The sequence below is a fragment of the Doryrhamphus excisus genome, chromosome 16, assembly GCF_030265055.1.
Source record: "Doryrhamphus excisus isolate RoL2022-K1 chromosome 16, RoL_Dexc_1.0, whole genome shotgun sequence".
NCBI lineage: Eukaryota > Metazoa > Chordata > Actinopteri > Syngnathiformes > Syngnathidae > Doryrhamphus > Doryrhamphus excisus.
The window spans coordinates 6,227,115-6,253,686 of NC_080481.1; the positions used below are offsets into that span (position 1 = coordinate 6,227,115).

The 26,572-nt window shown below is 44.2% G+C and overlaps 1 protein-coding gene across 2 annotated transcripts; it reads right to left on the reverse strand.

Moving 5' to 3' along the window:
* Positions 1-3,525: 3,525 nt before the first annotated feature.
* On the reverse strand, positions 3,526-5,556 carry LOC131104404 (ladderlectin-like). 2 transcript variants are annotated; one of them, XM_058051535.1, is made up of 7 exons: positions 5,108-5,556; positions 4,962-5,024; positions 4,836-4,863; positions 4,676-4,758; positions 4,435-4,563; positions 3,729-3,831; positions 3,526-3,645 (listed from the first exon to the last, which is right to left on the reverse strand). In XM_058051535.1, exons 2-7 carry the CDS (start codon positions 5,022-5,024, stop codon positions 3,563-3,565), a joined length of 489 nt encoding a protein of 162 aa, XP_057907518.1. In that variant the 5' UTR covers positions 5,108-5,556; the 3' UTR covers positions 3,526-3,562. The 2 variants fall into 2 exon arrangements, with proteins under 2 accessions (XP_057907518.1, XP_057907517.1); XM_058051534.1 differs by having other exon boundaries at positions 4,962-5,556.
* Between the last annotated feature and the right edge of the window lie 21,016 nt (positions 5,557-26,572).

A 26,572-nucleotide genomic window follows, 5' to 3' on the forward strand; every position in this document is an offset into this window, starting at 1 on the left:
GCCTTGATACTCTGCCAACAAAAAAAAACACACACACACATATATATATATATATATATATATATATATATATATATACAGTGAAGAAAATAAGTATTTGAACACCCTGCTATTTTGCTATTTCTCCCACTTAGAAATCATGGAGGGGTCTGAAATTTTCATCGTAGGTGCATGTCCACTGTGAGAGAGATAAACTAAAAAGAAAAATCCAGAAATCACAATGCATGATTTTTTAACAATTTATTTGTGTGATACAGCTGCAAATAAGTATTTGAACACCTGAGAAAATGAATGTTAATATTTGGTACAGTAGCCTTTGTTTGCTATTACAGAGGTCAAACGTTTCCTGTAGTTTTTCACCAGGTTTGCACACACTGCAGGAGGGATCTTGGCCCACTCCTCCACACAGATCTTCTCTAGATCAGTCAGGTTTCTGGGCTGTCGCTGAGAAACACGGAGTTTGAGCTCCCTCCAAAGATTTTCGATTGGGTTCAGGTCTGGAGACTGGCTGGGCCATGCTAGAACCTTGATATGCTTCTTACGGAGCCACTCCTTGGTTTTCCTGGCTGTGTGCTTCGGGTCGTTGTCGTGTTGGAAGACCCAGCCACGACCCATCTTCAATGCTCTGACAGAGGGAAGGAGGTTGTTCCCCAAAATCTCACAATACACGGCCCCAGTCATCCTCTCTTTAATGCAGTGCACTCGTCCTGTCCCATGTGCAGAAAAACACCCCCAAAGCATGATGCTACCACCCCCATGCTTCACAGTAGGGATGGTGTTCTTCGGATTGTACTCTTCATTCTTCTTCCTCCAAACACGCTTATTGGAATTATGACCAAAAAGTTCTATTTTGGTCTCATCTGACCATAAAACTTTCTCCCATGACTCCTCTGTATCATCCAAATGGTCATATGCAAACTTAAGACGGGCCTTGACATGTGCTGGTTTAAGCAGGGGAACCTTTCGTGCCATGCATGATTTCACATCATGACGTCTTAGTGTATTACCTACAGTAACCTTGGAAACGGTGGTCCCAGCTCTTTTCAGGTCATTGACCAAGTCCTGTCGTGTAGTTCTGGGCTGATTCCTCACCTTTCTTAGAATCATTGAGACCCCACGAGGTGATATCTTGCATGGGGCTCCACTCCGATTGAGATTGACCGTCATGTTTAGCTTCTTCCATTTTCTAATGATAGCTCCAACAGTGGACCTTTTTTCACCAAGCTGCTTGGTAATTGCTCCGTAGCCCTTTCCAGCCTTGTGGAGGTGTACAATTTTGTCTCTGGTGTCTTTGGACAGCTCTTTGGTCTTCGCCATGTTACAAGTTAAAGTCTTACTGATTGTATGGGGTGGACAGGTGTCTTTATGCAGCTAACGACCTCAAACAGGTGCATCTGATTCAGGATGATACATGGAGTGCAGGTGGACTTCTAATGGGCAGACTAACAGGTCTTTCAGGGTCAGAATTCTAGATGATACACAGGTGTTCAAATACTTATTTGCAGCTGTATCACACAAATAAATTGTTAAAAAATCATGCATTGTGATTTCTGGATTTTTCTTTTTAGTTTATCTCTCTCACAGTGGACATGCACCTACGATGAAAATTTCAGACCCCTCCATGATTTCTAAGTGGGAGAAATAGCAAAATAGCAGGGTGTTCAAATACTTATTTTCTTCACTGTATATATATATATATATATATATATATACGTATATATATATATATATCTATATATTACATAATAAATTATCTTCAGACCGGGCCTTGGAAACTGCAGTAATAAAACCTCTCCTAAAAGAGACTCATCTGGATGCTTCAGGCCAACATCAAATCTTTCCTTTCTTGGAAAAATGATTGAAAGGATTGTTTTTCAACAAACACATGCTTTCATGATGCAGAACGATCATTTTCATGCAGTCTGCTCAGTCCGGGTTTCGTCCACACCACAGCACTGAGAGTACTTATGAAAGTTTTAAATGACCTACATCTGAATGATGTCGGTACTAGTATTATTAGATCTTGTTAAATCTCATTAGATCTCATTAGATCTCATTAGATCTCAGTGCTGCCTTTGATACAGTTGATCATGACATACTTTTTGACAGACTGGAAAAGTGGGCAGGACTGTACTATGGTTCAAATCCTACTTACAAAAAGAAGATGATGCGTGGGGTGCCATAAGGGTCCATTCTTGGACCACTTCTTTTCAATATCTACATGTTGCCCCGAGCTCAGATTATGGAGCAGCACTATATTTCTTACCACACTTGTACAAACTTTATGTTTCTGTGTCATCATATGACCACAATCCCTTACACTCACTGAGTGAGTGCATTCATCAAGTCAATACATTTTCTTCAGCTTATTGCAAATAAGACAAATGAAGAGCAGTGCTCAACTGAAGTCCATGTCACTGACAACAACAGATAAGGCAAGATATCTTGGTGTAATTATTGATCCCGACCTGAGGTTTAACAGCCATTTAATGCAAATGACCAAATCAGCCGACTACCACCTGACTAATATCATCCCAATCCAGGGATGTCTGTCCAAAGCAGACATGGGAAAACTTGTTCATGCATTCAGATCAGCCCTCAGCCCTTGGCTTCCTGTGAGTCAAAGAATAGACTTTAGATCTTACTGTTGGTTTGCAAAGCATTAGATGTTCTAGGGTTTATTGACTCCATATGAAGTACCCAGACCTCTCAGGTCATCAGGAACAGGTCAACTGGGTGTTCCCTGAATCACAACCAAAACAAAGTTTGGTCTTTTAAATCAGGCTTGAAAACATTATTATATAATATTATATATATACTGTATATTATATATCTAATGGCCATCTTGAGGGAGAGACGCTTGCGCTGGCTCAGCCACGTTCGCAAGATGGATGCATGTCGGATTCCAAAGGACATCCTCTATGGAGAACTCGCTGAGGGCGCACGACCCATTGGGCGCCCCTGCCGCCGCTTCAAAGATGTTTGCAAAAGAGACATGAAGCAGTGCAACATTGACGTCTCCTTCTGGGAGAGCCTTGCTGAGGACTGGTCCTCCTGGCAATTAACTGTTAAATCTGGTGTAAAGGTGGCTGAGGATGCCAGAAATGCAGCTTTGGCTGAGAAGAGAAGAAGGCGGAAGCAGAGAGAGTGCCAGCCACAACAACAATCAACATTCGTCTGCGGAAAATGCCACTCAAGGGTGGGACTGTTCAGCCACTTCCACTGTTGCCTTTGACCTCCCATCTCTATGGAACTAGTATTCCATCGTCTCACGAAGACGGAAGGATGCCTAGACTTTATATCTAATATTAATGCTTTGTTGTCATTATTCTGAATATGTATGCCATTATGTCACCATATCATTACCAGGAAATATTTCTAGTTAATGTAGCTCACACAAAGGGTTAGGGGCACCATTGTATTTTCTTTTAGTTATACACAATTGTGTATTGTGTATTGTGGCTGACTGATATCCTCCAAGTTTGAAATAAGACACATTTTTGATGCAGAGTTCTTTATTTAGATCTGACATTTTTGACTGACTGGTGACAATGAGGTCTGATTAGTGGTGTCCACAGTAGTCGGTATCTCTGATGCAAACATAGGGGTGGTAAAAGGTGCAGTTCTCATCACGAAAACTCCCCTCTGTAAAGAAGACAAGAAAACGAATGCACTATGATACCACGGTTGGTATTTCATCAAGCTGAAGTCAAGGATTGTACTCATACCAGATGCAACAAGTTCAAAACAGGCACCCGTTCCGTCAGGCTCTCCGACAGCAAAGTTGGTGAAATCAAAGCATGTGCCATCAGTCCAAACCAAGTTTCCTCTCTGGAAGACAAAGTCACATCAAGCCAACATTTTAGAGGATTTTGACGATGGCTGTATTCGTTAGCTCGGAACGTACCATTTTCTTCAGTAGAAAATAGGTATGTTTCAGGAGAATATCGTTTCCCATAAAGCTTTTTGTGAAAAGCTACATTTCAAGAGTAACTTTCACTTTTCACCATTTTTTTTGACAGCTGAACTACACCAACATAAACAAGACAAAAGGGCTGTTGTATTTGCAATTACAGCACATGAACTATTTTTCACATTTGGAAATAAACTGCATATGTGCATGTGTGTGCCTACGCGCTAAAATTTCCCTTCAATGCTAGTCTTCTCCTCCATGCTTTCTACTTTTTCTTCTCTCCTGGCTGTCGTGTGTCTTTCTTGTATGATCCATGCCATGTTCTTATCAAACAGGGCACCTTGCCATGTGGCCGTTTGGATGACTTAAAACATGACATCCATTGTGTGGCGTTGCATCATCACCTCTTTTTGCCTATTTCAGATTGAGTCTTCGGATTTAGAAGAAGCTACAGTGTAAGAACTTCTTTGCTATGAATGAGTTAACACGACCCCACATCAGACAGTTGGGAGTGGGATCACCTCAATGGCATCATAGAGTCCAATCCAGGCAACGTCTCCACCGCCTTCTCTAATCAGTCCGGCAACAACCACATTTTCCAGGTAGCTGTGGATGGAGGCCAGATTCCCACCAAGAAGTTTGCAAACACTCTGATGGGAGAAAGAGGTTGAAAATAAACACGAATACGAACAGATGGATCACTGATCACATATCCAATGGTTTCGAGCTACATCACAACGACTGTGTGAAATTGTTGCCTACCTCTGCATCGCCAAAAGTCCTTTCATCATATTGGAAGATGTAACAGTGATCGTCCAACTGGGTCCATCCCTGAGGACAGCATCCTTTTACATCAGGGAGAAAAAGCATCAAGTAAGAAATTGTTCACTTGAAAAAGTCTCATTTAGTGCTAGCTACCGACCTTTCTCCTCGTAGCAAGACCCACACCACTGTGAAGAAGAAAAACACTTTGTTCACATCAGTAAGCAACTAGCATAGCCTGGATGACGTTTTTATCAACATGCCGGCAGGTAAGAACTGGACTTACGGCTCCGGTCAGGAGTCCACTGATCCCAAAAAGGACGAAGAACACGCCAATAGTAAATGCCATCTGTGCAATAATGAAGAAATACTGTTTTATGAAAAATGTATGAAAAGGAGTTAGAAAAGTAGCGTGTAAAGTTGTCATGTTACCTTTTCAGCGCTGATGTCGAATGCTGCGGACAGCAAAAGCCATCCTTTTATATGCTAGCTTGACTCCTGGAATGTTGACTATTTCACTCATATTAGGGTCACATGACGCATCATACAACACTGACGCAATCCGTGAGTCCTGATTTTCTTGAAAACAGATAAATGTGACGGTTACCGAGGGACTGGGAATCCACATCAGCTGATCCAAGTTGGTGAAAGGTGTCAGGGAAATCCAGGTAAGAAAAACAAAGAGTTGAAAACCAAGCTGGCCTGAGAGTACGATGATTCCAGACCATCCGGCTGGGTGTGTTGCTAACTGCTTGGCTTTGTTTCAATGGCAAATGACAACTTCTGACAACCACAGTCAAAGTTGGGGGCAGCCGAACCGAGCCAACTGCTTTGGACCCAAATGGACCAGCTCAGTGGGTCCCAAACTGTTCACAGTCACATTCCCCTTCAGACATTAGACCTGAAGCCGTGTAAGTACCTCCTAAAAAACATCCATCCATCCATCTTCTATGCTGCTTATCCTCACTTGGGTGGGAGTATGCTGGAGCCTATCCCAGCTGTCTTCGGGTGAGAGGCGGGGTACACCCTGGACTGGTGGCCAGCCAATCACAGGGCACATATAGACAAACAACCATTCCCACTCACATTCATACCTATGGACAATTTGGAAGTTCTGCTGCTGGTTTTTAGATGCTTACATGGACTGGTCCACTTTATCTGCCTCTCTCCCAGGTAAGGCCCAGAGGTGTGCAGATGCTCCTGTCCCCTGCTCCAGGGGTGTCACTAGGTGCAGAGGACAAGGGGGGCTTAGCTCCTTGGAGATGCACAGGATATGAATTAATGTAGTGGACGCTCAAAAAAATCCAAAAAACAAATAACGAACAAGAACCGGGATATAGCTTTCCCACTTTTGGACAGATTTAGTAGAGATACTCAATTGTTTTAGGCCACCATTAAATTTAGTACACACAATCTATACTGCAAAACCGCTGCTCAAGCTCTGCAACCATTCTGTCCAGTGGACAGAGATCAATTATATAATAATCTTTATTATATTATTAATAAGCCTATTATTATTACTATCATTATTCTTCTTCTGATTATTACTACTACTACTACTAGTAGTAGTAGGCTAGTATTAGCCTGCTTATTGGCTTGCTTATTGGCATGCTTTTGCCTTATTATATGAAATTTGTCAGAGATTTTTTTTGTAAAAAAAAATTTAATAAAAAATATCAAATTATTCAGGGGATCTTAAGAACATTTTAAGGGCCGAGTGCCAAGACACTCCTGAAGCCCCCTAAAATAGACCTAATGACGGCACTGCCTTTTCTGTGGTTATTTTAAATACAGGATATGAATAAAGTTGGACTTGACTTGCAACTCAAACAAAACAGATTCTCTGCTGCGTGACAAAAATGTATCTACACAACTACACAATAATAATCGTCAACCTATAACAGGGATTTGATGGGGAGAATCCTGAAAAATAAAAACATTCTAACTAAAATGAAATCCAAGCAATCACACCAAAAAATAACCCTGACTTTACCTTCAACAAAAAAAGGATCTATGTAGTACAGGTGGGATGGTCATACAAGACCGGTGACATACCAACCCATTAAACATCAAAAGAAGGAGGTGACTTGCGTCATAAGGATTAAAAATCACCCAAATTGCAAAGAGGCCAGTTCCATTTCATCCCATGTGATGGAGACTAATAACAAGGCTAACAGGTTTTTCCACAAAAGTCATTTATTGAAAACAACAAATAAAGTTGAAAACAAGGATCAAACATTGACCCGAATTTTGAGCAGATTTTGGCTTTTATAGCCTGTGGTCTTAAATTTGATCGGGTGAAAAATGACCAATTTCAGTTTATTAGTTTTAATTTTTGTGTCACTCCCCATCTTGCGTTTGCATATTGTAGCTCTCCTGAAAACCTCATTCATGTCCAAAGGTCAACTGGTCTTAAGACTGCACCCAGGTCTGTACCTTGAGTTGTTCTAGGCAATGAAAGGAACTAGGAACTTGAGAAACAGAACTGGTCTAATCATTTGTCCATGACTTGAACTGGAAAGAGTGAAGAGTTTTAGGATTGTTTTCTTTTGACAAACAAAAACAAATGAACAGAAGTTTGAACTAGTTCAAATTTGAAATCATGAACTATGAACTATTCTTATTTACTGTAACAGGGGTGTCAAACGCCTGCCATGGAGGGCCGAGACACTCCAGGTTTTCTTTCCAGCCGGTCACTAAAGCAGGTGATTTGAATGATGAACCCTCCTTTAGTTTGAGGGAAGGAGCTCACCAATGAAATCAGCTGCTGGAGAAACTGCTTGGAAAGAAAACCTGCAGTGCTTGGCCTTTGTCGACACGTGCTGGAAGCTGGATGAACTGAACTTTGAGCGAGTTCATGACAACTATGAGCTGCCCTGCCCAGTGGCCCCCTCTGCAGGTGAAAAGCTACATTACACCCTGGGACACCGCATAGTAGATTTAGGAGTGGCACTTTGGGTGCCCTGGGCTGCGGGATGTTTTGGTCTGGTCTGCCGAGCCTTTCTGCGGGTCCCACTGGAACCAGCTGACGCTGGGGTTTGCCCTGGGGGCACAGTTGGCGGTACCTCCCTTGGTCTGTCTTGGTCTTGGTCTCCTTTGGGTTGCAGGCACCTCCGTGCCCTTGAGGGGGCGTTCAGCGGTCTCCGGGCAGTGGGGTCCATGCTGCTGGTGGCCTGAAGTCTGCGGTGGTGGCTTGGGGTTGCTGCGCTGTGGTGGCTGCTGCGGGGACGGGGCTGTGTGTTGGGATGGGGCCTGATCTCGCTCGTGGGGACGGGGGCCTGGGTGGCATGTGGGGGTGGGGGGCATGTGCCTCGGAGTTGGGCCTGCTGGGGGGGGGGCGATGCTCTCCCGGGCATTTGGGTGTCTGCTACCACTGGTCTCTATGCTCTGCTGCATCGCTTTCCTTGTCTTTGCCCATCTGTCTTAGGGCTCGTCGGGGTGGTGTGCTGCTGATTCTGCGGGGGGGTTGGGCCTCCCGGTGGATGGTGAGGTCTGTTGGTGGCCTAGCACTGGTCTTGACTCCTCGGCTCTGGTGCCTGGGGTTACCTGGGGCGGGCCTTCCTGGGGGTGTGTGGGGGTATGGGGGGGCGGCGCCTCCGGCCGGTGAGTGCTTGACCTGGCTGCGCGGGGCGGGGTTTACTGGGTGGTAGAAGGCAGTCCCTCTCCTTTTGTCATTCTCAGTGACAATTACACATTCACACACACGCATTCACACATATGAGTACACTTATGCACACATATATGAATATGCACACCAACAGAAGTACACACCTCCATATGTGCACTCACAGTACATGGGTGCTTCTCTACACAATCTACCATCTTATCCTTCTTATACCATCTTTATGCTATTGCTATGCTATTATTACAGTAATAATGATGTCAAGCAGTGAGATTTTAATTACTGCAACTGTATTGCTGTAATTGTGTTTACTATCACGGTTCATGTCTTCATTGTTACTATTGCCACTGGTAAGTTGGACTGTTTCATTTCAGTTATATCATCTCCATTGTGACCCTTAGTCATCATTAACATTTAACTGATGCAGTCCTGTTTGTCATTGTTGTTGTTATGGGAATTCTTGTTGCTGCTGTTTTTGTCCCCCCCCCCCCCAAATAAGGTTTGAGGATGAGCGACTCGAACGCAAATGAATGGCACGTAGTGAAGGTTGGAATGGAGCTGAAAGTCCGCCATGATGGAAAGCAAAACAAGATGGCGGGGCTAACAGGCCAATGGAATACAAGGTATTCACTAGCTCTGGACCGACTATAAAGTAAAGTTATACGCTGTTATACTTTGATAAAATGGATGGGTGTTATTTAGTGGCCAGGGCATGATCAGGAAGCGGATGTCGAGTCGTTTCAGTCATTGTATGCTCTCTTTGCGCTCCGTGCTGTTACAATACATTTGCAGCCAACACTAGATGGCGCCAAATATAAACAAATATTTCCCTTTGTCCAGGGGACAGAATTTCCCCCCGAAGACCCTGTAAGGTCCAAATGTTATCCTTAAAAATAAATACGTCAATGATTTTTTAATGTAAACTTGAATGGTGTTTTGTATTTTCTATTAGTTATCTTATTACTATTAACGTACTTTTGCATTGAGCTCCTCTACTTGTTATGTTGGTTATCTATTTCTATATCACTGAAGTTATCTGCAACATCACACATTCATTCATTCACCTTAGAAAATGGGCAAAGTAGCACATTTTTTATGATTTTGACAGATTTTTCAAGGCACACGGGGGTCATATAGACATGGTATATATCTTTTATCTTTCATCAGAAAACTGTTTCCAGCTTTTTCCATTCTTTAGTCAGCAGCAGTAAAACACAGATAGGCGTCAGCAAATAGCGGCTCTCCACAAAAGATAACTTTCATTGTGACAAAATTTAGCCATATATATTTTGCCAAAATGTCTAAAACACATTAATTATTTACAATTATTTACAATTTTCACATTTGCAACTGAACTGTGTGTGTGCACCTTTGCGTTCTTTGCGATCTGGTTAATACTTCAGAACTCACAGGAGCACCTTTTGGTTTTATTTCTGTCATCGTCTTTGGGCCCAACTATCACAGACTGCAAAAGGGATGAAATTGCCATCAGATTGTGTTTTACACACAACAATGAAGTGTTCAAGTGTTTGCTGGTGATTGCTTCAACATCGTGACTGTAGTCTGTAGTCATGGCAGTCCAAAGAACCGGGAAGAAAGGCTAGCCAGAAGAAATAGCCACATCTATTGTTTCCATACTGGTTGAGCTAAAAAAGTGTACATATGTGTTTTTGGTGAGCAAAGAACAAACTGAGACCGTTCCAAAGCCTCCCAGGATTGCAGATTGGCCGGTGGCATTCTCTGACTCCACAGTGTTGCTGTGCAGCCATCTTTCAGGGCAAGGACACAACAACAGAATGCAATTCAAGCAATTGTGTTGGTGACCGCAAGGAATGTGCCAGAGATGGACTCAAGTCAACCGTTTGTTTGCTGCGGTCATGCAAGTCAGGCAGTGGGCAGCTGAGACCACGACTGTCAGTCCAGCAAACTAACAAACGTGCAATTTCATGTTCAGTTAATGTGCATCCTCAGCAAAGATAAAAGAAACGAATATAGCATCTGGGAGGAGAGTCTTTGCACATCTTTGCTGCTGAAGGGTGGATGGCAACGAGGAATGCTCGGCCCTGCAGAGAAGCCAATGAACAGCAGAGCTCCAGTGGCTCCTGGCCGGCATGGAGAGGTCTACTTGGCAGTAAAACTTGGAGTCATGTGCGTCCATTTAAATGAGAAGGCAATGCAGGACAGACACCCCGAGGCTGCCAAGCCAACATACTGGAGGAATGCAGCAGCAGCAGCAGCCATCTGAGTCAGGAAAACAGCTCAGGCCCAGCAGCGTTCCTACATTGTGTAAAGTTCCTATCATAAGGATGGTCTTCTTGTCATAGAATTCCAACACAATCCTGTCAACAGTTGCTGGTATTGTCATGTTGAACCTCGACTCGTTCTCCTCGTACCCTGCCTCTGTCTTTTTTACTCGTCTTGCTGCAGACTACCCCCCCCCCCCCACCACACCCCCTCACTCCTCACTACCACACAACACTTCGTAGGGAATTTGTAACGGCATGTTTTTCAAGGAAATTCCACCTCCAACGCCTCTGAGAGTGTGGAAACATCCAGAATAAGTTTCTGGCTTCTTCTCTGAAGAAAGCTTTGTAAGTGTGCAGCTCCTAATTGGAATAGATAATAGATTGGTTAGCAACATGCTAGTGCTGTCTGTTGCACTTCAACAACAATGGCTGAAGTTTGTGCCAAAACCCCAATGATGTGATCTCTAAGTCACACTTCCCAACCAGGGCTTCAGGCAACACAAGGATAGACAGGAGGTGCAAGTTCACTTTGTCATTGCCCAGGAAGAGGTTCCCCGCCCCCCGGCACCAATGGGGGATGTAGAGTATATTTAAGTGCCAGATGACAACATGGCGGTCATTGTTTTCCTTTTCCCCCCACTTCACCTCAGATGAATCTGTCTGTCTGCTGGCGACTATGTTGACTAAACGCGACTCACCATGTTCTTGTTAGCATAGCATAGCATAGTGTCGCCATATTTCAGCAAAATGCAAAGCGTTTTCACCGAGAACCGGTTCGGTCAGGCCTTGGTGTCGTCAGTCGCGTTGGATACGCAAACACAAATATTGAGGTATTGATGTGTGGTATGATATAATCCTGAGGCATTCAGTAGTGAACATGTCACATGATTTAACCAGAGAAGCACTCGGAGAGCCTAGATCTCTGCCAATGGCCATGGTTCCCCCGTATGCTGATTCAAGCAAAAATAATAGTATGCACAAATGCAGTAAATAGTCCTCTTGCCCAATCTTAAAGAATCCTTCCTGGATTTCCTGGATGGTGATGAGGATCACCCCCCAAATTGAATCAGTTCTTCCAAATGTCTTCCAAATATATTCAGAACTGTTTCAACTATTTTGAACAACAAACAGATAAATGCCAGATAAACCATTCTATCACACAAACATTTTGCACAAGTTCTATATTCTAAGCTCTATATTCTATAAATTATGTGCAAAAAGTCATTTATTCTCCTATTATAGTCTCTTTATAAGCTTGGAAAGTGGGACCAGGAAAGGTGATCGACTGTAGAGGTTGACACTCTTCATCAAAATTTGAATACCAGTTGGAGAACAGCAATCATTTACATTTTGTACTGTTGGGACATAAAGGGGGGGGGGCTATTACGCTCATTTTTGGACCTTTGTATTGAGTTGTGGACTCCTATAGAGCAGCTACACACAATGTCCACTATATATATACACATATATATATACACACACACACACATTACCGCTGAAAAATTTAGGATCACTTGGAAATTTTTTTGGCCAGTCTGAGATATGGCTTTTTCTGCCATGAAGTCCAGCATCCTGAAGTCGCCGCTTCACTGTTGATACTGACACTGGTACACTGGTGTTTGACAGGTACTAATTGTTTGGGAAAAATTGTTTGTGAAATTCATGAAAATGTTTTTTTTTGGAAAACAAATAAATTTGCAAGTGATCCCAAACTTTTGAGCGGTAGTTATACCGTATTTTCTATTGTATCTATTTTACATTTTTTAATAAATTACATCTATTTTCTACTATAAGTTGCTCCGGAGTATAAGTCGTACAATAAAAATAATTAGGTAGAAAAAAAACATATATAAGTCGCACTGGAGTATAAGTAGCATTTTTGCGGGTAATTTATTTTACAAACTACTACAAACTAAGGCAAGTTCTAACAATAAATAATTGAAAACAGGCTGAGTAGGTGTAAGATATGCTAACACAATGATTATTTAGCTACACAAAAAATAAACATGAACAGAATGATGTCGAGTGTTTATGTAATATAAACAGTTATTTCATTTATAAGTCGCTCTGGAGAATAAGTCGCAGGAACAGCCAACCTATGGAAAAAAGTGTGACTTATAGTCCGGAAAATACGGTATATATTGTGGACTTATTTTTCTATTTCATTTTATTTTACAGAACCCTTTTCCCTACTATTACTCCATTGTCAACAACTCAGCGTTGACCTCACCAGCTATGACCGTCAACCATGGATTCCACACTAACTTCTCACATCCAGTATCCAAATGTCATTATAGGTGTGTTTGTGCACAGGCTTGCTACAAACGCCTTTCTGTGAAAATGCAGAGCCCACATCAAGTGTAATTAGCAGGTGGTAGAGAAGACAGTTATAAAAAGCAGCCCTCGAAATACACCCCGTTGTTTGAGGCACTGGTTTTTCCAAGTCGGACTCCAGCATGCTCAGACGGATCGACCAGCAGAGGGACCTGAAGCATCTGATCAGCGTGGACCATCTGTGCTGCTGCAGATGGATGCCAGCATTAAACCCTTGTCACACACTCAGTGAATGGAAAGTAATAACCTGACCCCCACCCACTCTTTCTGGGTCCCCTCCTACTCCCCCTCCCAGTGTGACAGGCCAGTTAAAATGTTCCAAGAGTAATTGTTGCTGTTGTTCACATTTAATAAGTCATTCAGGAGGCTTGGGATTCCCTTCCACTGGCATGGACGCAAGGGAAGCAAAATAGCTGAATTTATGATTTTTCCATGAACGACCATTTGGCCTTCGCCCGGAGAACGTTTCAGTTTTCCTACCTTCCAGGTACTCATCCACCTCATCCACCTCCTGATGACACAGCACCAAGAGCAACTGGCGGTTAAATATCTTGCCTTTGGATATTTGGTAGACAACCACTCTACCACCAAAATGAAAAATGGGCCTCGTCAGCCTAATTGTAAACAAATGACCCCAGAAGCTGGCAGAGATAAGCCAAAATATCTTTCCTGGTCCCAGAACACCTTTGGTCTTACATCTATCTTTGCCAAATTGGGGCCTCTGAGAGACAAAGACTTGATCTCTTATTGATCAGTGGGCGGTGCTGTTATTGGCTCTGATCTCGTATCCCCAAACATAGCAGTTAGGCTGGCGTATAAATGACATAGCCTGCTTCGTAGTGCAGCATACCCAGACTTCATTCTCTTTGGACTTTTGTTTGTGTTTATGCGTATCTTTAATGGCACACGTACGTATTTGGTGGCCGTGGGCTGCTTGTCAACTGTTTCAACATCCAAAGCTTGGTTAACTTAAGATCACATGTTTCTTTGTGACGGTGACAGAAGGTGCGGTAAATGCAGCCATGGACTGTATCTCACAAAAAACAGCACAAAAGGCGAGAGAATAGCTTCCAAAAGAACAGAATCAGAGCCATGACAATCCATATTCATGGACTCATCGCTTGTTATTGCCATTTATCCACACAGCTCACAGTCTGTTTCAGAGCGGCAAGCTCTCAATGGGCCTAAGTGTTCTCATTAAGCTGTTATCCCCTCACATTATCCTCATCGTTGTGTTGAAGCTGTCTGGGGCTCCCCCCCCCCGTTTCTCCAGCAGATGTTAAAAAAAGAGAGGGACCCTTTTCCGACCTATAACACCCCACCACACACACACACACACACAAACTAGCACCCATCTCCCTGGTATCTAATTAGGCCTAGAGCACAAAGACTCACAGATGTCAATGTCTTCCTGGCCTCCTTTGATTGCCTCCTTTCCACTCCACAGACTGGTTTGTTAGCCCGCTGGGGGCCGTGCATGTGGTAGGCGTTAGCGCGTGTCCCTCTCAGGAGGTCAGCACTAGACTGCTTTAACATATCAGTAATTGCTTTAGCTGTAAATCACCGCAATTCAGGAGGAAGGGAGGACAGTCCCGAATGAACCCCATCAAAGTAATAAATAACTTCCCAACAAGACCTGATGAAATAAGTCCTATGGATTCACAGACGTGTGGGCTCGTGGCACGCAATTTGGACTCCAATCCGATTTGCATCAGATTTCAGACATCGACAATACTCGACAATATCGTCACAGTCTTGCAGCTTGACTTGGACTTTGACTTGAAAATAATTTCAGTAAATGTGTTGAGTAAAATGTGTCCTCACTCAAAGTCTGGTGATTGTTATTTCCAAAAGATAACATATTTTCCCTATGATGACAATGCTGATGACTTGTAAGGACTCCTACATTTCCAGCCTTTGGACTTTGGACTTGAATTGACTTGACTGTCTTGTCTTGCCCTGAGACTTGACTTGGCCTTGGTCTTGATTCGAGACTTGCAAACTACTGACTTGTGCCCACCTCTGTTAATAAACATCACCATTCCATACAAGCTATCTTAGAGTTTTTCCCACGCTGGGGAGGTCTTCAGGGCACATCCGGTACAGGGTGACTATGAGACGATGTCTCCCAACTGGCCTGAGAATGCTTCGGGATCTGCTGGAAGGAGGTGGACGAAGTGACTAAGGAGAGGGAAGCTTGGGCCTCTCTGCCTCCTTCCTCCATGACCAACCTCAGATCAGCAGGAGAAGATGGATGGATGGGTGGGGGCCTCTATCCGCCAACGATGGTTGTGGGCGGTAACCAACTTAGCGTTAGCATTCCATTCAGATGTAATGATGGTCATGGACGCACCTGAAACCTGTAAGACTGTGCCTTGTTCATTTGTAAGACTGTGCCTTGAGTCAAGACGTGCAAGGCCAAGTCATTACAAGTCATCAGCATTGTCATCATAGGGAAAATATATTATCTTTTGGAAATAACAATCACCAGACTATTAGTGGGGACACATTTTACTCAACACATTTACGGAAATTATTGAATGTCCCAAGTCAAGACGTGCAAGGCCAAGTCAAGTCAAGTCAAGTCCAAAGTCCAAACGCTGGAAACGTAGGAGTCCTTACAAGTCATCAGCATTGTCATCATAGGGAAAATATGTTATCTTTTGGAAATAACAATCACCAGACTTTGAGTGGGGACACATTTTACTCAACACATTTACTGAAATTATTGAATGTCGCGAGTCAAGATGTGCGAGGCCAAGTCAAGTCTCAGGGCAAGACAAGACAGTCCAGTCAGTGCAATCAGGCTCCGTGTTGATCCCCTTTAATCTCCATTTCCTAAGACCACCACCCCACATGCACGTTCTCTGTGGGAGGTATAAATCCACATGTAATTTCTACAAGAACAAGCTTGAAACATGGATCCATGATGTGACGCAAGACTCTTGCATGGTTAGTCAATAAAGGCAGCACATTTCACATCCTGTCCACTGATTAGCCGACTTCCTTCTGCACTAAATAGCCCGTGGGTGCTTAGAAATGGGGCAGTGGGTGTGTGTCATGTTTAGCAACACAGCATCAGTTATGCTTGGAAACACACCGCGGTTGCTCTGATGTGCCGAGGCTTCATGTCGATCATTTTGGATTTGGCGGCCCGGGACTGGACAGGATGTGTCATGTTGATGTGTGAGGATGTTTGACAAGTGCAGTCACGCAGCGGCGACCTCGCAGAGCGGATAGGCCCAGCAGCACATGCCACGCAGACAAGTGCATAAGTGGCCTGAATTCAGCCTTTTTTGTGAATCTTCATGTTAAATTCATCTTTATCAGGCTTCCATTCATCAGAAGACTTTTGACCATACTGAAAACAGGACACACTGATCGACTCAAATGATACGCGACATTTAATCAAAGATGACTTGCAATGGCATCAAATAGTTGTTTTAGAATGGAACCAATATTTTGAAGGTAAATATGCCCTCTAAATTTGCAAGGACTTGGGACTGTGAACCCCCAATTTTCCAAGCCTTCAACTCAGGGTTGAAAAGGCTCAGCGAATTAACTCTGCATGTTTTGGATTTTCTTTGGCTTTTTGGCAACATGAATTAAAGAGCTGTTCACAGCCTCAGCAGCCTGTCAGGGGTTACGTCACATGCAGCAGAGTGGCTAATGCCTCCCAATTTAATGGCCCAATGAAAGACAATGGGAACCAGGACATTTTCATCCCAGGACATGAAAACAGGGCATGTCCTGGGATAACAGGACGTTTGGTCACTCTACCTTTGACCTTTCCTTTGCCTGTGTGGAAATGTGTTGACTCCTCTTTAAAGCTCATATAGCCTCTTTGTACAGGAGTAGTATGCATGAAGGGAGGTGTTTATCTTCGGCTGTGGCCTTAGTCCGGCCAGGTCGGACTGGTTCCCAGCCCTGTTTGGAGAAGCCTAGAAAAACAAAAGGCTCAGAGCTTAGGGCGGGTGGAAAGGGCGGGAAGCCCGGGCAACACGGTCAGTCGACGGGAAGATCTATCTTTGTGAAGCCAGGGAAAAAGGAAGGCACGGGGACTCGGATGGACTCTGATCTGGTGTGGAAGGTGAAACTTCAAAGAGAGTGAAAGGCCGCCGGACCCAGTTGCTGACTCGCCCCGCCCCTTTCCGTCCCCACAGGGCTTCACAGGTGATTGAGACGCTGCTGGATGGACATGTGGAGAGGGACGAGCGCTTCAAGAGATTTCCCCCCAGGCCACTGGTGAGTCAATATGTCATCACTCTTCTTGTGACTAAAAATAGCTAAATAGCAGGCGTACTTTCATGGCATCAACGTTCATGCAAACATGTCTTTTGCTGAATCAGCCCCTGGGAACAAAGTAATCCTTAACTTCCTGTGTTTACATAAGTGCCTCCCAGGGAGATTCAAGATAGGAGAGAGGATGTAAAATATTGCACGCAACAAACTAGTTAGTTTAAACACAGAATCCAAGCAAAAAATACTCCATCAATTTAGAATGGATCTGATACTACCCTGGTATCGATGATATCGACACATTTTTGATGTAATTATTGCACGCGGTCGGCCACTACACATGTGCATGTAATAATGAATGAGATATATACACATGTACATGGAGCAGTGGTTTTATGGCTGGAGGTTAGCTTAAGGTGACTCCGCTTGCAAGTGCCTCTTTGGAATGTCAAGTGCAGCCAAGTACTGTGTTGTGTCACAATACCCCCACTGCTCCCAGCCCCGCCCCCCACTTGAACATTTGCCAATGGACATGCACTGGAAATACTGTATTATGTTGTTGTCTTAAAGACATCCTCTTGCCGATTAGAAATCATATTTTTCCAATTGTGATTTCATCATTCCGTTTAGATCCAGGGTGCATGATGACTGATGTGAAAAGGAAACTAGGTCATATTTGCGATGTGTAGCACATTCTCTCATGTGTACACTCAATTATCCACGCAGCCTCCCTTGCTTCCTCTGTGCTCTCTTCTCTTTCGGATTAATTATCACAGATCAGAGCAGTGGGAGAACAATGAAACCCGCTTACATCAGTCCTGTTTATGCTGAAGACCTATCTATGTCTATGTGGACCAACTCAGGATCCTTCATGTTGGTGTTACGGCTAAAATTGTTCACTTCAGTCATCTCCTGAGCCGTGAAATTGGTCCGTTATTATCGCTACTGATAGTTATTGGACATCCCCAATTCCATTATTACATAATGCGGCGGTACAAGCTCCATGGCTAGGACCTTGTGTGGCTGACGTTCAGACCCGAATGAGAGTGAGCTTAGCAGCTGGTGCAGCTCTGTGGATGTACGCTGGTCAATCTCACCTCCTAACACCTTCAGAGTGGTGATGGACATCGAGTTGACGGTTTGGCCTTTTAGCTTGATGTCCTGACTCTCATTCTACCCCAGAACACGGGGCTGGCTTAGCCAGGCGGGTTACATACTGCATGTTGGCTTCATTAGAGATTTGGCCTGGCGTTGTTTGTGTGAGCGGAGACGTGAATGCCGTGTCAGCAGTCATTTTATTGATATCTTTAACTTTATTGCTTCCCTCTTTTTGACAGGAGCTACAGGCTGGGTGCATCATGTAATCTGACTCTGGTTATTCAGCTCAGTAATGGCGGGTAACTGGGGCGCTGTTTGCATTACATAACCTCAGTGTTGCTGGGTTGATTCCACGGCACTATTTATTTTTATCGCTCCGTGCCCGCCTGTGGTGGAGGCACTCGTCGTCACGTGGGGACATGCACGGTGAGCAGTTGCCAGTGAGCTTTAATCTAGGTCACTGACAAAATGCTGCTGGGGGTCATACATGCACAGAACCGGTTCAGTTGGCCAGAAGTTCTGTAGAGGAGCTTTTTTTTTTTTTTAGAATAAAATGATGAAATATCAGATTCATCGTACTGAAATGAAAGATACTCCCCCCGCCGAGTACCATTAAAGTAAGTGTACTGTTGTAAAAGGCTTGTTCATGCTTGCTAGAACTGCAGCAGTGTCAAACACGTCCTCGAAGTGTGTAGTTGCCAGTCCAAGGCTGGCAAAAAAAAATCCTCATTTGTTCCCTGATGCCCCCTTGTTGGTCCCTCCCAGCCTCTGATGGGTGCCGCCTGCACTCATTCTCAGAGATAACTGAGGACCTGAGGGCAATTTGAAAACATTCTGCAGGGAGAGAGCTTCAAGAGCGCTTGGTGTTTCTGATCATACGAGTTACTGCATCAGTCTGCAAAAAAGGGTTCCAGTTCCCTGTTGTGTTGCCACCTGTGAAATATGTTCCAATAAAGGAAGTTCATTTAGGGGGCAAAAAAAACACTTGTACTTCATTTTTTAACTCAAAATTTAAGTGCTCATGAATTACACTGTAAGACGGCTTTGAGATTGGATTCCTGTCTTTCTCCAGCCCCCTGCAGCCCATCACAGATGCTCTGCTTTGCAGCAGAAATGCTCGATGAATTGATTTGCTCTTGAGAAAGGTTTTAGCTCAGGCTAATTGACCTGAAACATGTAGGAAAGCTCCGAGAAAGAACAATGAGTTATGTTGGTGCTCATGGTTAGGGGCCATTCACAGAGAAACATGGACTGGAGCCTCTCAACTATGTGAAAATGGCGTCCAGGGTGCCATTCCATCCCATTCCATTTTCCTTTGCAGTCTCAGTAGTAAAGCCCAGTCTTGCCGGCCCCCGGCCACCCCCTCCAGTAGAAGATGATGGATTTATGCTCTTCTTCTGTGCTTTGGTGTGTCATGTGCTTTCCGTCTGCATGTCTGTTCACAGCGCCACACGTAGGTGTGCCATGTGTATTACGTCGTTTTCACTCAGTGATCCTTTCCCATCTGGATGCCGCTATTTAGACTTTGACTTACAGTAGATCAACAAGGGACATTGCTTGGTTTCAGCAGCTCAATTGTAGAAGAATGTACGAATGCGGCGCAGTGTGCATCCACATCTAAAATCACAAATACTTAAACTTGCTGATATAGTTAATCAGTTAAACAGCTAAAATAATGCATAAAGCTAAAAATAACCAATTACCTAAAAATGTCATCCAATTCTTCTCTACAAGAGAGGAGAAATATGATCTCAGGGAAGACCTACATTTGAAACACTTATATGCTAAGACTACGTTAAAAAGCCATAGCATTTCAGTACGTGGAATCAAACTATGGGATGGATTGAGTAAGGACCTCAAACAATGCACAACAATGAGCCAATTCAAGAAACAATACAAGCAGTTGATGTTTACTAAATACAAGGATGAAGAGTCTTGAACCAGTCATGATGTGCTATACATATCACTATATTGACACTTACTATGGTACCCATTATGTCATTGGATGGTCATATCACCTCGTACTTCAGTACGAGGTACATTATTAAAAAAAAAAAAAATAAACTGTATTATGGAAAGCAGGAAGTGAACAAATGTAACGGTTACTGATTGTAAAAGTACCAGATGGAGGGGTAGGATTTAATAAGCTTTGCTTCTTTCTACTCCTTTTGGACATGTGGAACTGTGAACTGATTATGGGATGCACTCAATTGTAATCTGATGCATGTTCAAATGAAATAAAACCATTACCATTACATTTTTTCAACCTGCCAAAAATGAATCTGAGCGCTCCCGTTTGAAAAAGGCTGCAGGATACAGACATATTGGCCAAAGACGGCTCACGGCTCAGACAGTGCACTTCTGGAGACACTCACCTCCAGCAGGTGACCTCCTGTAGGACACATACCTGGAGAGGGAATGCTCTCTGACAAAGCATGTTGCTCCTTTTCTTCCTCGTCCACACCCAACCCATAGCTTTGTAAAATAGGTTTAGTGGCTGCCATGGCCATTTTGACATGAGACTTGTTTTTCCAACTTGCAAATTGGTTGTCCCCATTGCCGGTGCTTTTATTGGAGCGATTACGGGAGACTTTATGGCCCTCTGCCTCCTGCAAGAAATCATGTGAAAAAACATTGGCTTCACAGAGGATTCAGTGGAGATTCCAGGTGATTTAAGGTGCCACATTTTGCTCCGGGTTGCAGCCGAATTTTCTGACTGACCTGGTTTTTCCCAGCTTTGCATGTGAACCCGCTTCTCTGCCTGGCATTGAGGTCTCTGACCCGTGTCACAGGTTGCGTGTTGCACCTCACTAATGATGCTCAGTAAAAGTCACCTAACTTGAGCATCTGCTATCTTCCACATGGTTAGGAAGCAGAAGCCATTTGGGTTGTGTAGCACCTTCCGTCCCGAGGCATGTTCCCACTGCTCCAATTGGGGGTCTGGTTTCTATAACCCAATGACAGTTTCCTTTGTGGCCTACAGGTTGACGAGCAAGTTACAGACTCTTCCAATCACAATGAAGATCAAAGTTGGGACTAAGTCACATGTTCCCCAAACATTTGTGCCCACGCTGATCTTCTTTCAGTGCTGGAGCACAAAGGCCTTTTGAGAAGTGTGCAGGGGAACCAGAGTTCTCCCTCCATGTGTACATTCCAAAACATGCTAGGTTAATTGGCCACTCCAAATTGTCCATAGGTATGGATGTGAGTGTGAATGGTTGTTTGTCTATATGTGCCCTGTGATTGGCTGGCCACCAGTCCAGGGTGTACCCCGCCTCTCGTCCAAAGACAGCTGGGATAGGCTCCAGCACCCCCCGCGACCCTCATGAGGAAAATGCGGTAGAAAATGAATGAATGAATAAATAATAATGTGGAGAATAAATAGATTACATCAAATATGAACAATGTACAGCATAAACAGTAATTTGTACAAATAATTTAAATAATTTGGAATAAATAATAATAATTAAAAGTTTTGCGTGTGCGTGTGGGCAGGTAGAGGGGCGTATTTGGCATTGAGCAGTCTGATGGCCAGGGGGGAAGTAGCTGTCTCTAAACCTGGTTGTTCTACAGCGGATGCTGCAGAGCCTTCTCTCAGACGCCAGGCGAGAAAACAGTCCATGCTGGGGGTGTGTGGGGTCAGAGTAGATCCGATGGGCTCTTGATACGCAGCGGCTGATTGCGATGTCCTTAATGGGGGGGGGGGGGGGTAGCGGGGTCCCAATGATCTTCTCTGCTGTCCTCACCACTCCACATCCAGTCCGAGGCCTTGCAGCTCCCAGACCAGACGGAGATGCAGCTGGTCAGCAGGCTCTTGATGGTCCCTCTGTAGAAAGTGGTCAGGATAGGACGGGAGAGGGAGGCTCTTCTCATCCGCCGCAGGAAGTGCAGTCGCTGCTGTGCCTTCTTTGCCAGAGAGGAGGCGTGGAGTGACCAGCCGAGGTTGTCTGTGATGTGCACCCCCAAGTATTTGGTTGCGCTCACTTCTACGGCCGTGTCGTTGATGCAGAGTGGAGTGTGGCTGGGTCTGGATCTCCTGAAGTCGACGATGATCTCTTTTGTTTTGTCAACATTCAGGACCAGGTTGTTCGCCTTGCACCAATCCACGAGGTGTTTCACTTCCTCCCTGTAAGCCAGTTCGTTGTTGTCCTGAATGAGGCCCACAGCTGTTGTGTTGTCCGCGTACTTCAGGATATGGTTGCTCCTGTATCTGGGGCGACAGTCATGGGTCATCAGGGTAAACAACAGGGGGCTGAGAACACATCCCTGGGGTGAGCCGGTGTTCAGGGAGATGACACTGGATGTGTTGTTGCCCACTCTGACATACTGGGTTCTATCTGTGAGGAAGTCAAGCAGCCAGTTGCACAGGGAGGTCTTGAGGCCCAGCGGCTCCAACTTGCATACCAGGTCCTGGGGGAGGATCGTGTTGAATGTTGAGCTGAAGTCCAGGAACAGCATCCGTATGTGAGTGTTTCTCTTCTCCAGATGCTCTAGGCTCAGGTGGAGAGCAGTGGAGATGGTGTCCTCAGTGGAGCGGTTTGGCTGGTATGCAAATTGGAATGGGTGGAGTGATGGGGGGTATGGAGGTGATATGGTCCTTAACCACCCTCTCGGTGGATGTAAGTGCAATGAAACACGGGGGGACGACAGCCTGGGCCAGTGAGGTGTTGAAGATGTCCATGAGAAGGCGGGCCAGCTGGTCTGCACATTCCTTGATCACCCGTCCTGGAATGGCGGCGGTGCCTGCAGCTTTCCGCACGTCGACCTTCCTCAGGACTCTCCACACTGCAGTGGCATCCAACTTGACTGCCTGTTCATCGGGTGGGGGGTGGCCTTCCTCGCAGGGTTGTTGTTCAGAGCCTCGAACCTTCCAAAGAAGTTATTTAGATCATTGAGGAAGCTGATGTCATTCTGGCAGGGTGCAGGTGTGGCTTTGTAGCCAGTGTCAGACTGGATGCCCTGCCACAGTTGTCTGGTGTCGCATGGGTCCTGGAAGAAGCTTTGGATCTTCTGACTGTGGGCACACTTTGCTACTCTGATGGCACGGTTCAGGTTTGCCTTTGCTGATCTGAGTGCATTAGCTTTATTGGCCACTCTAAATTGTTCATAGGTATGAATGTGAGTGGGAATGGTTGTTTGTCTATATGTGCTCTGTGATTGGCTGGCGACCACACTCTCCCAAAGTCAGCTGGAATAGGGTCCAGCATATCACTTGATAGCCATACTATCAATATTTGTATTGATTGGCTAAGCCCTAGTGTTTATGTCCCCCAGCTGGCATGAAGAATGTTTGAATGTTTGTTTTCCATAAGGAAATAAGTCACTGTCTTCACATCACAGGTTTAAATGTGGTGAAAATGGCAGAAGGTGGCTAACAGGATTGGATATGCAGATTAAAACCTGAAGTAACCCCAAGGGGTGTTTGTGTGGGGGAGTGGTTGGTTGGGATGGGAGTGTGAACAAAAGGTTTTAAAGCCATGTTTTCACCAAGCACTGCGACAAGACCTCATCAAAATATTAAGACCAGTTGAAGAATTGGTTGAATATGTATTTTGGACATTTGGACCTTAATGAGGTTTTCAGTGGAGCTACAATACGCAAAAGCAAGGAGGGGGTGTGAGACAAAAAAAAAAACATTTGGAACTGGTAATTTAAAAAACAAACAAACTGAAGAATCTGCTCAATATTCTCATTATCTGTCAGGCACTGACACGGTCATGCCCTCCTGATGGCTAAAGCTAAAGACCTTTCTCTTCTTGGACGTGGTGGGATGGTGGAGCTGTGTAAGGCTGGCCCCTGACAGATGAGTTTGGACGCAGTAAGACAGTCATTCTACATTTTTGGAGCATCAAGGAGCATCAAACATGAGACATTGAAAGGTGGATAAAGGTTTTATTCACTGATAAGAAAAAATTGAACCTTGACGGTCCAGATGGCTTCCAACGTTACTGGGATCCAAATGTGCAAAAGGTCAATTCTAGCTATTTTTCAACTGGTCTTAAGATTTTGATCAGGTTTTACAGTTGTGTGCCATTATTTAGGTATCTTTCATAACGTTTGTCCTGGTACTGCTCGGTGGCAGAAGAGTTATGAGTACTAGAAGGTCCTGGTGAACGTGTTGTGCCCTGTGATCGAATCCTGCTTGTAGAGCATCCGGCCAAACCTTCAGTCTGTAAAAGATTCATTCATTCTCAGTCTTCTTCTTTTGGAGTTTTCTGAAAGAAATATTGTTTGCTTCATGATTTTAAGTTCTCTCCTTAGCCTTAGCCTCATTGGTGTTTTTTAACCAGCCCGGAATCACTTCCTGCCCAGTGTGTGGAGCCTTTATTTGACTCTGCAATAATTGTGACCGCTGAGCAAATACATGCTGAAACCCCTGGAAAGCTGCCATTTGATCTCCATAAGTGCTGCAGACCACAGTTGTTTGTCTTGCTGTGAGCTGATGGATGAACGCCTGCTGCCGGGCCAACAGCTAACATAGACAGTGTGACTTTTATGCATGATTAGCATACTTTGTCGACATCAAAGTGTACCTCTCCTCTCCGAGTCATCTTCATCAGAGGGGCTGTCATCAGAGGTTCCCAAAATTTTTTTTCCTGATTTGACTTGCTTTTTTGCACCTGGTGACCTATTTGTATGTAAAGGGACAAAACTGAACTGGCTTGCGGGGGTGTTATTTGTCTGCACATTGTAATTTCCATATACATATACATTGCTAACGCCTCTGCAAAGCAATATCATAACCTTATTCATCATTTTTATGTATCTTACATTGGAAGAACTGACAAGCATCACATTAAAGGTGCTGTATAAATAAACTTGACCTGAATATGCAACTACAATAGTCAGACAGTCATGACCAGTGACTGCATGATGAATAACTAACGTCAATAGATGGTGCTCATTTACCTGTTTAAATACCGCACATGCAAATTGGAGTTGCTCACCACATTTAGCAAAGTGTGTCATAAATGATTAGGAGTTAACCCATTTAGCTCAAAACAATTAGTCACTTCTAGGAATGTGCCTAGTCTATTGTTGTGATGATTGCACACCCGCAGCTTCACATGGGCCGGTTGATGTCATAAATTCCTCGGTGAGGCTCGGCCTGGCGCACAGCGCCAAGAATGCTACCTGGCTCTCGGCTCCCATTAATCATCACTGCAGCCGCAGGTCACGTGCTCTCTGATCGACTCTTCCAATGCTACAATATTATGGTAATGGTAATGGTAATGATAATGGTAATGGTAATGGTAATGTTTTTATTTCATTTGAACATGCATCAGATTACAATTGAGTGCATCACATAATCAGTTCACAGTTCCACATGTCCAAAAGGAGTAGGAAGAAGCAAAGCTTATTAAATCCTACCCCTCCATCTGGTACTTTTACAATCAGTAACTGTTACATTTGTTCACTTCCTGCTTTCTATAATACAGTTTTTTTTTAAATAATGTACCTCGTACTGAAGTACGAGGTGATATGACCATACAATGACATAATGTGTACCATAGTAACTGTCAATATAGTGATATGTATAGCACGGGAATTTTGACTCTTAGGGAATCGTCTCTTTTGCTTCTGAAATAGCTCCTCAGATTGTTTTGTTGCTTAAATAGATGTTTTATAGATGAAGCAATGGATTATGGAGGTCCCATCATATCGCCCACTAATAATTGTCAGCTCGCTATCTGGAGTTGGTTGTGTACAACTTGGTACTGATCCCATTTGGAGTTTGGGGCTTTGGCTGCGGTTTTTGCAGCATGCCGTTGTAGTCTTGTGTGTTTTTCTTTTGAGACTGTCTTGCCCCAGTTTTTTATTGCTCGCAGGATTCAGAGCATACGGTAGCAGCCAATATCAGCTGGCACATTCCTCGTTTTGTACAAGATGAATGGTTTGGGAATGAGTCTGAGTTTGAGAACTGTTCCAGGAAATACAAGCCAAATTTGGTTGACTTTTGGAGGAATGTTTCCAGAACATTGTCCAGAAAAATGGCTGTGTTTCCAGGGAGCAATGTAAATTTAAACAGTGTTTCGTTAAAGGTCATGTAGTGAAGCCAATGTTTTGTGTCGACCCACGTTGAGCAAAACTCCTTCATGGTTTGGACCATGATCCAAAATGACCAACAGAACTCTTGTTTTACTTCTGGACCAACACGCCCAAAGAGTAGTAGGCTGCAGGAGAAACATTCAAAGATGAATTAGGTACTTAAATATTGTCTTAGGTGGCTGCTGCATCATCGTTCCGTTACACACATAAACACACAGAAGCACACACATACGCGACAGAACACGCATGCACACACAAAGCGGCATCCAGCAGCTGAGACTCAGATGGTGCAGAAGGTGGACGAAGAGT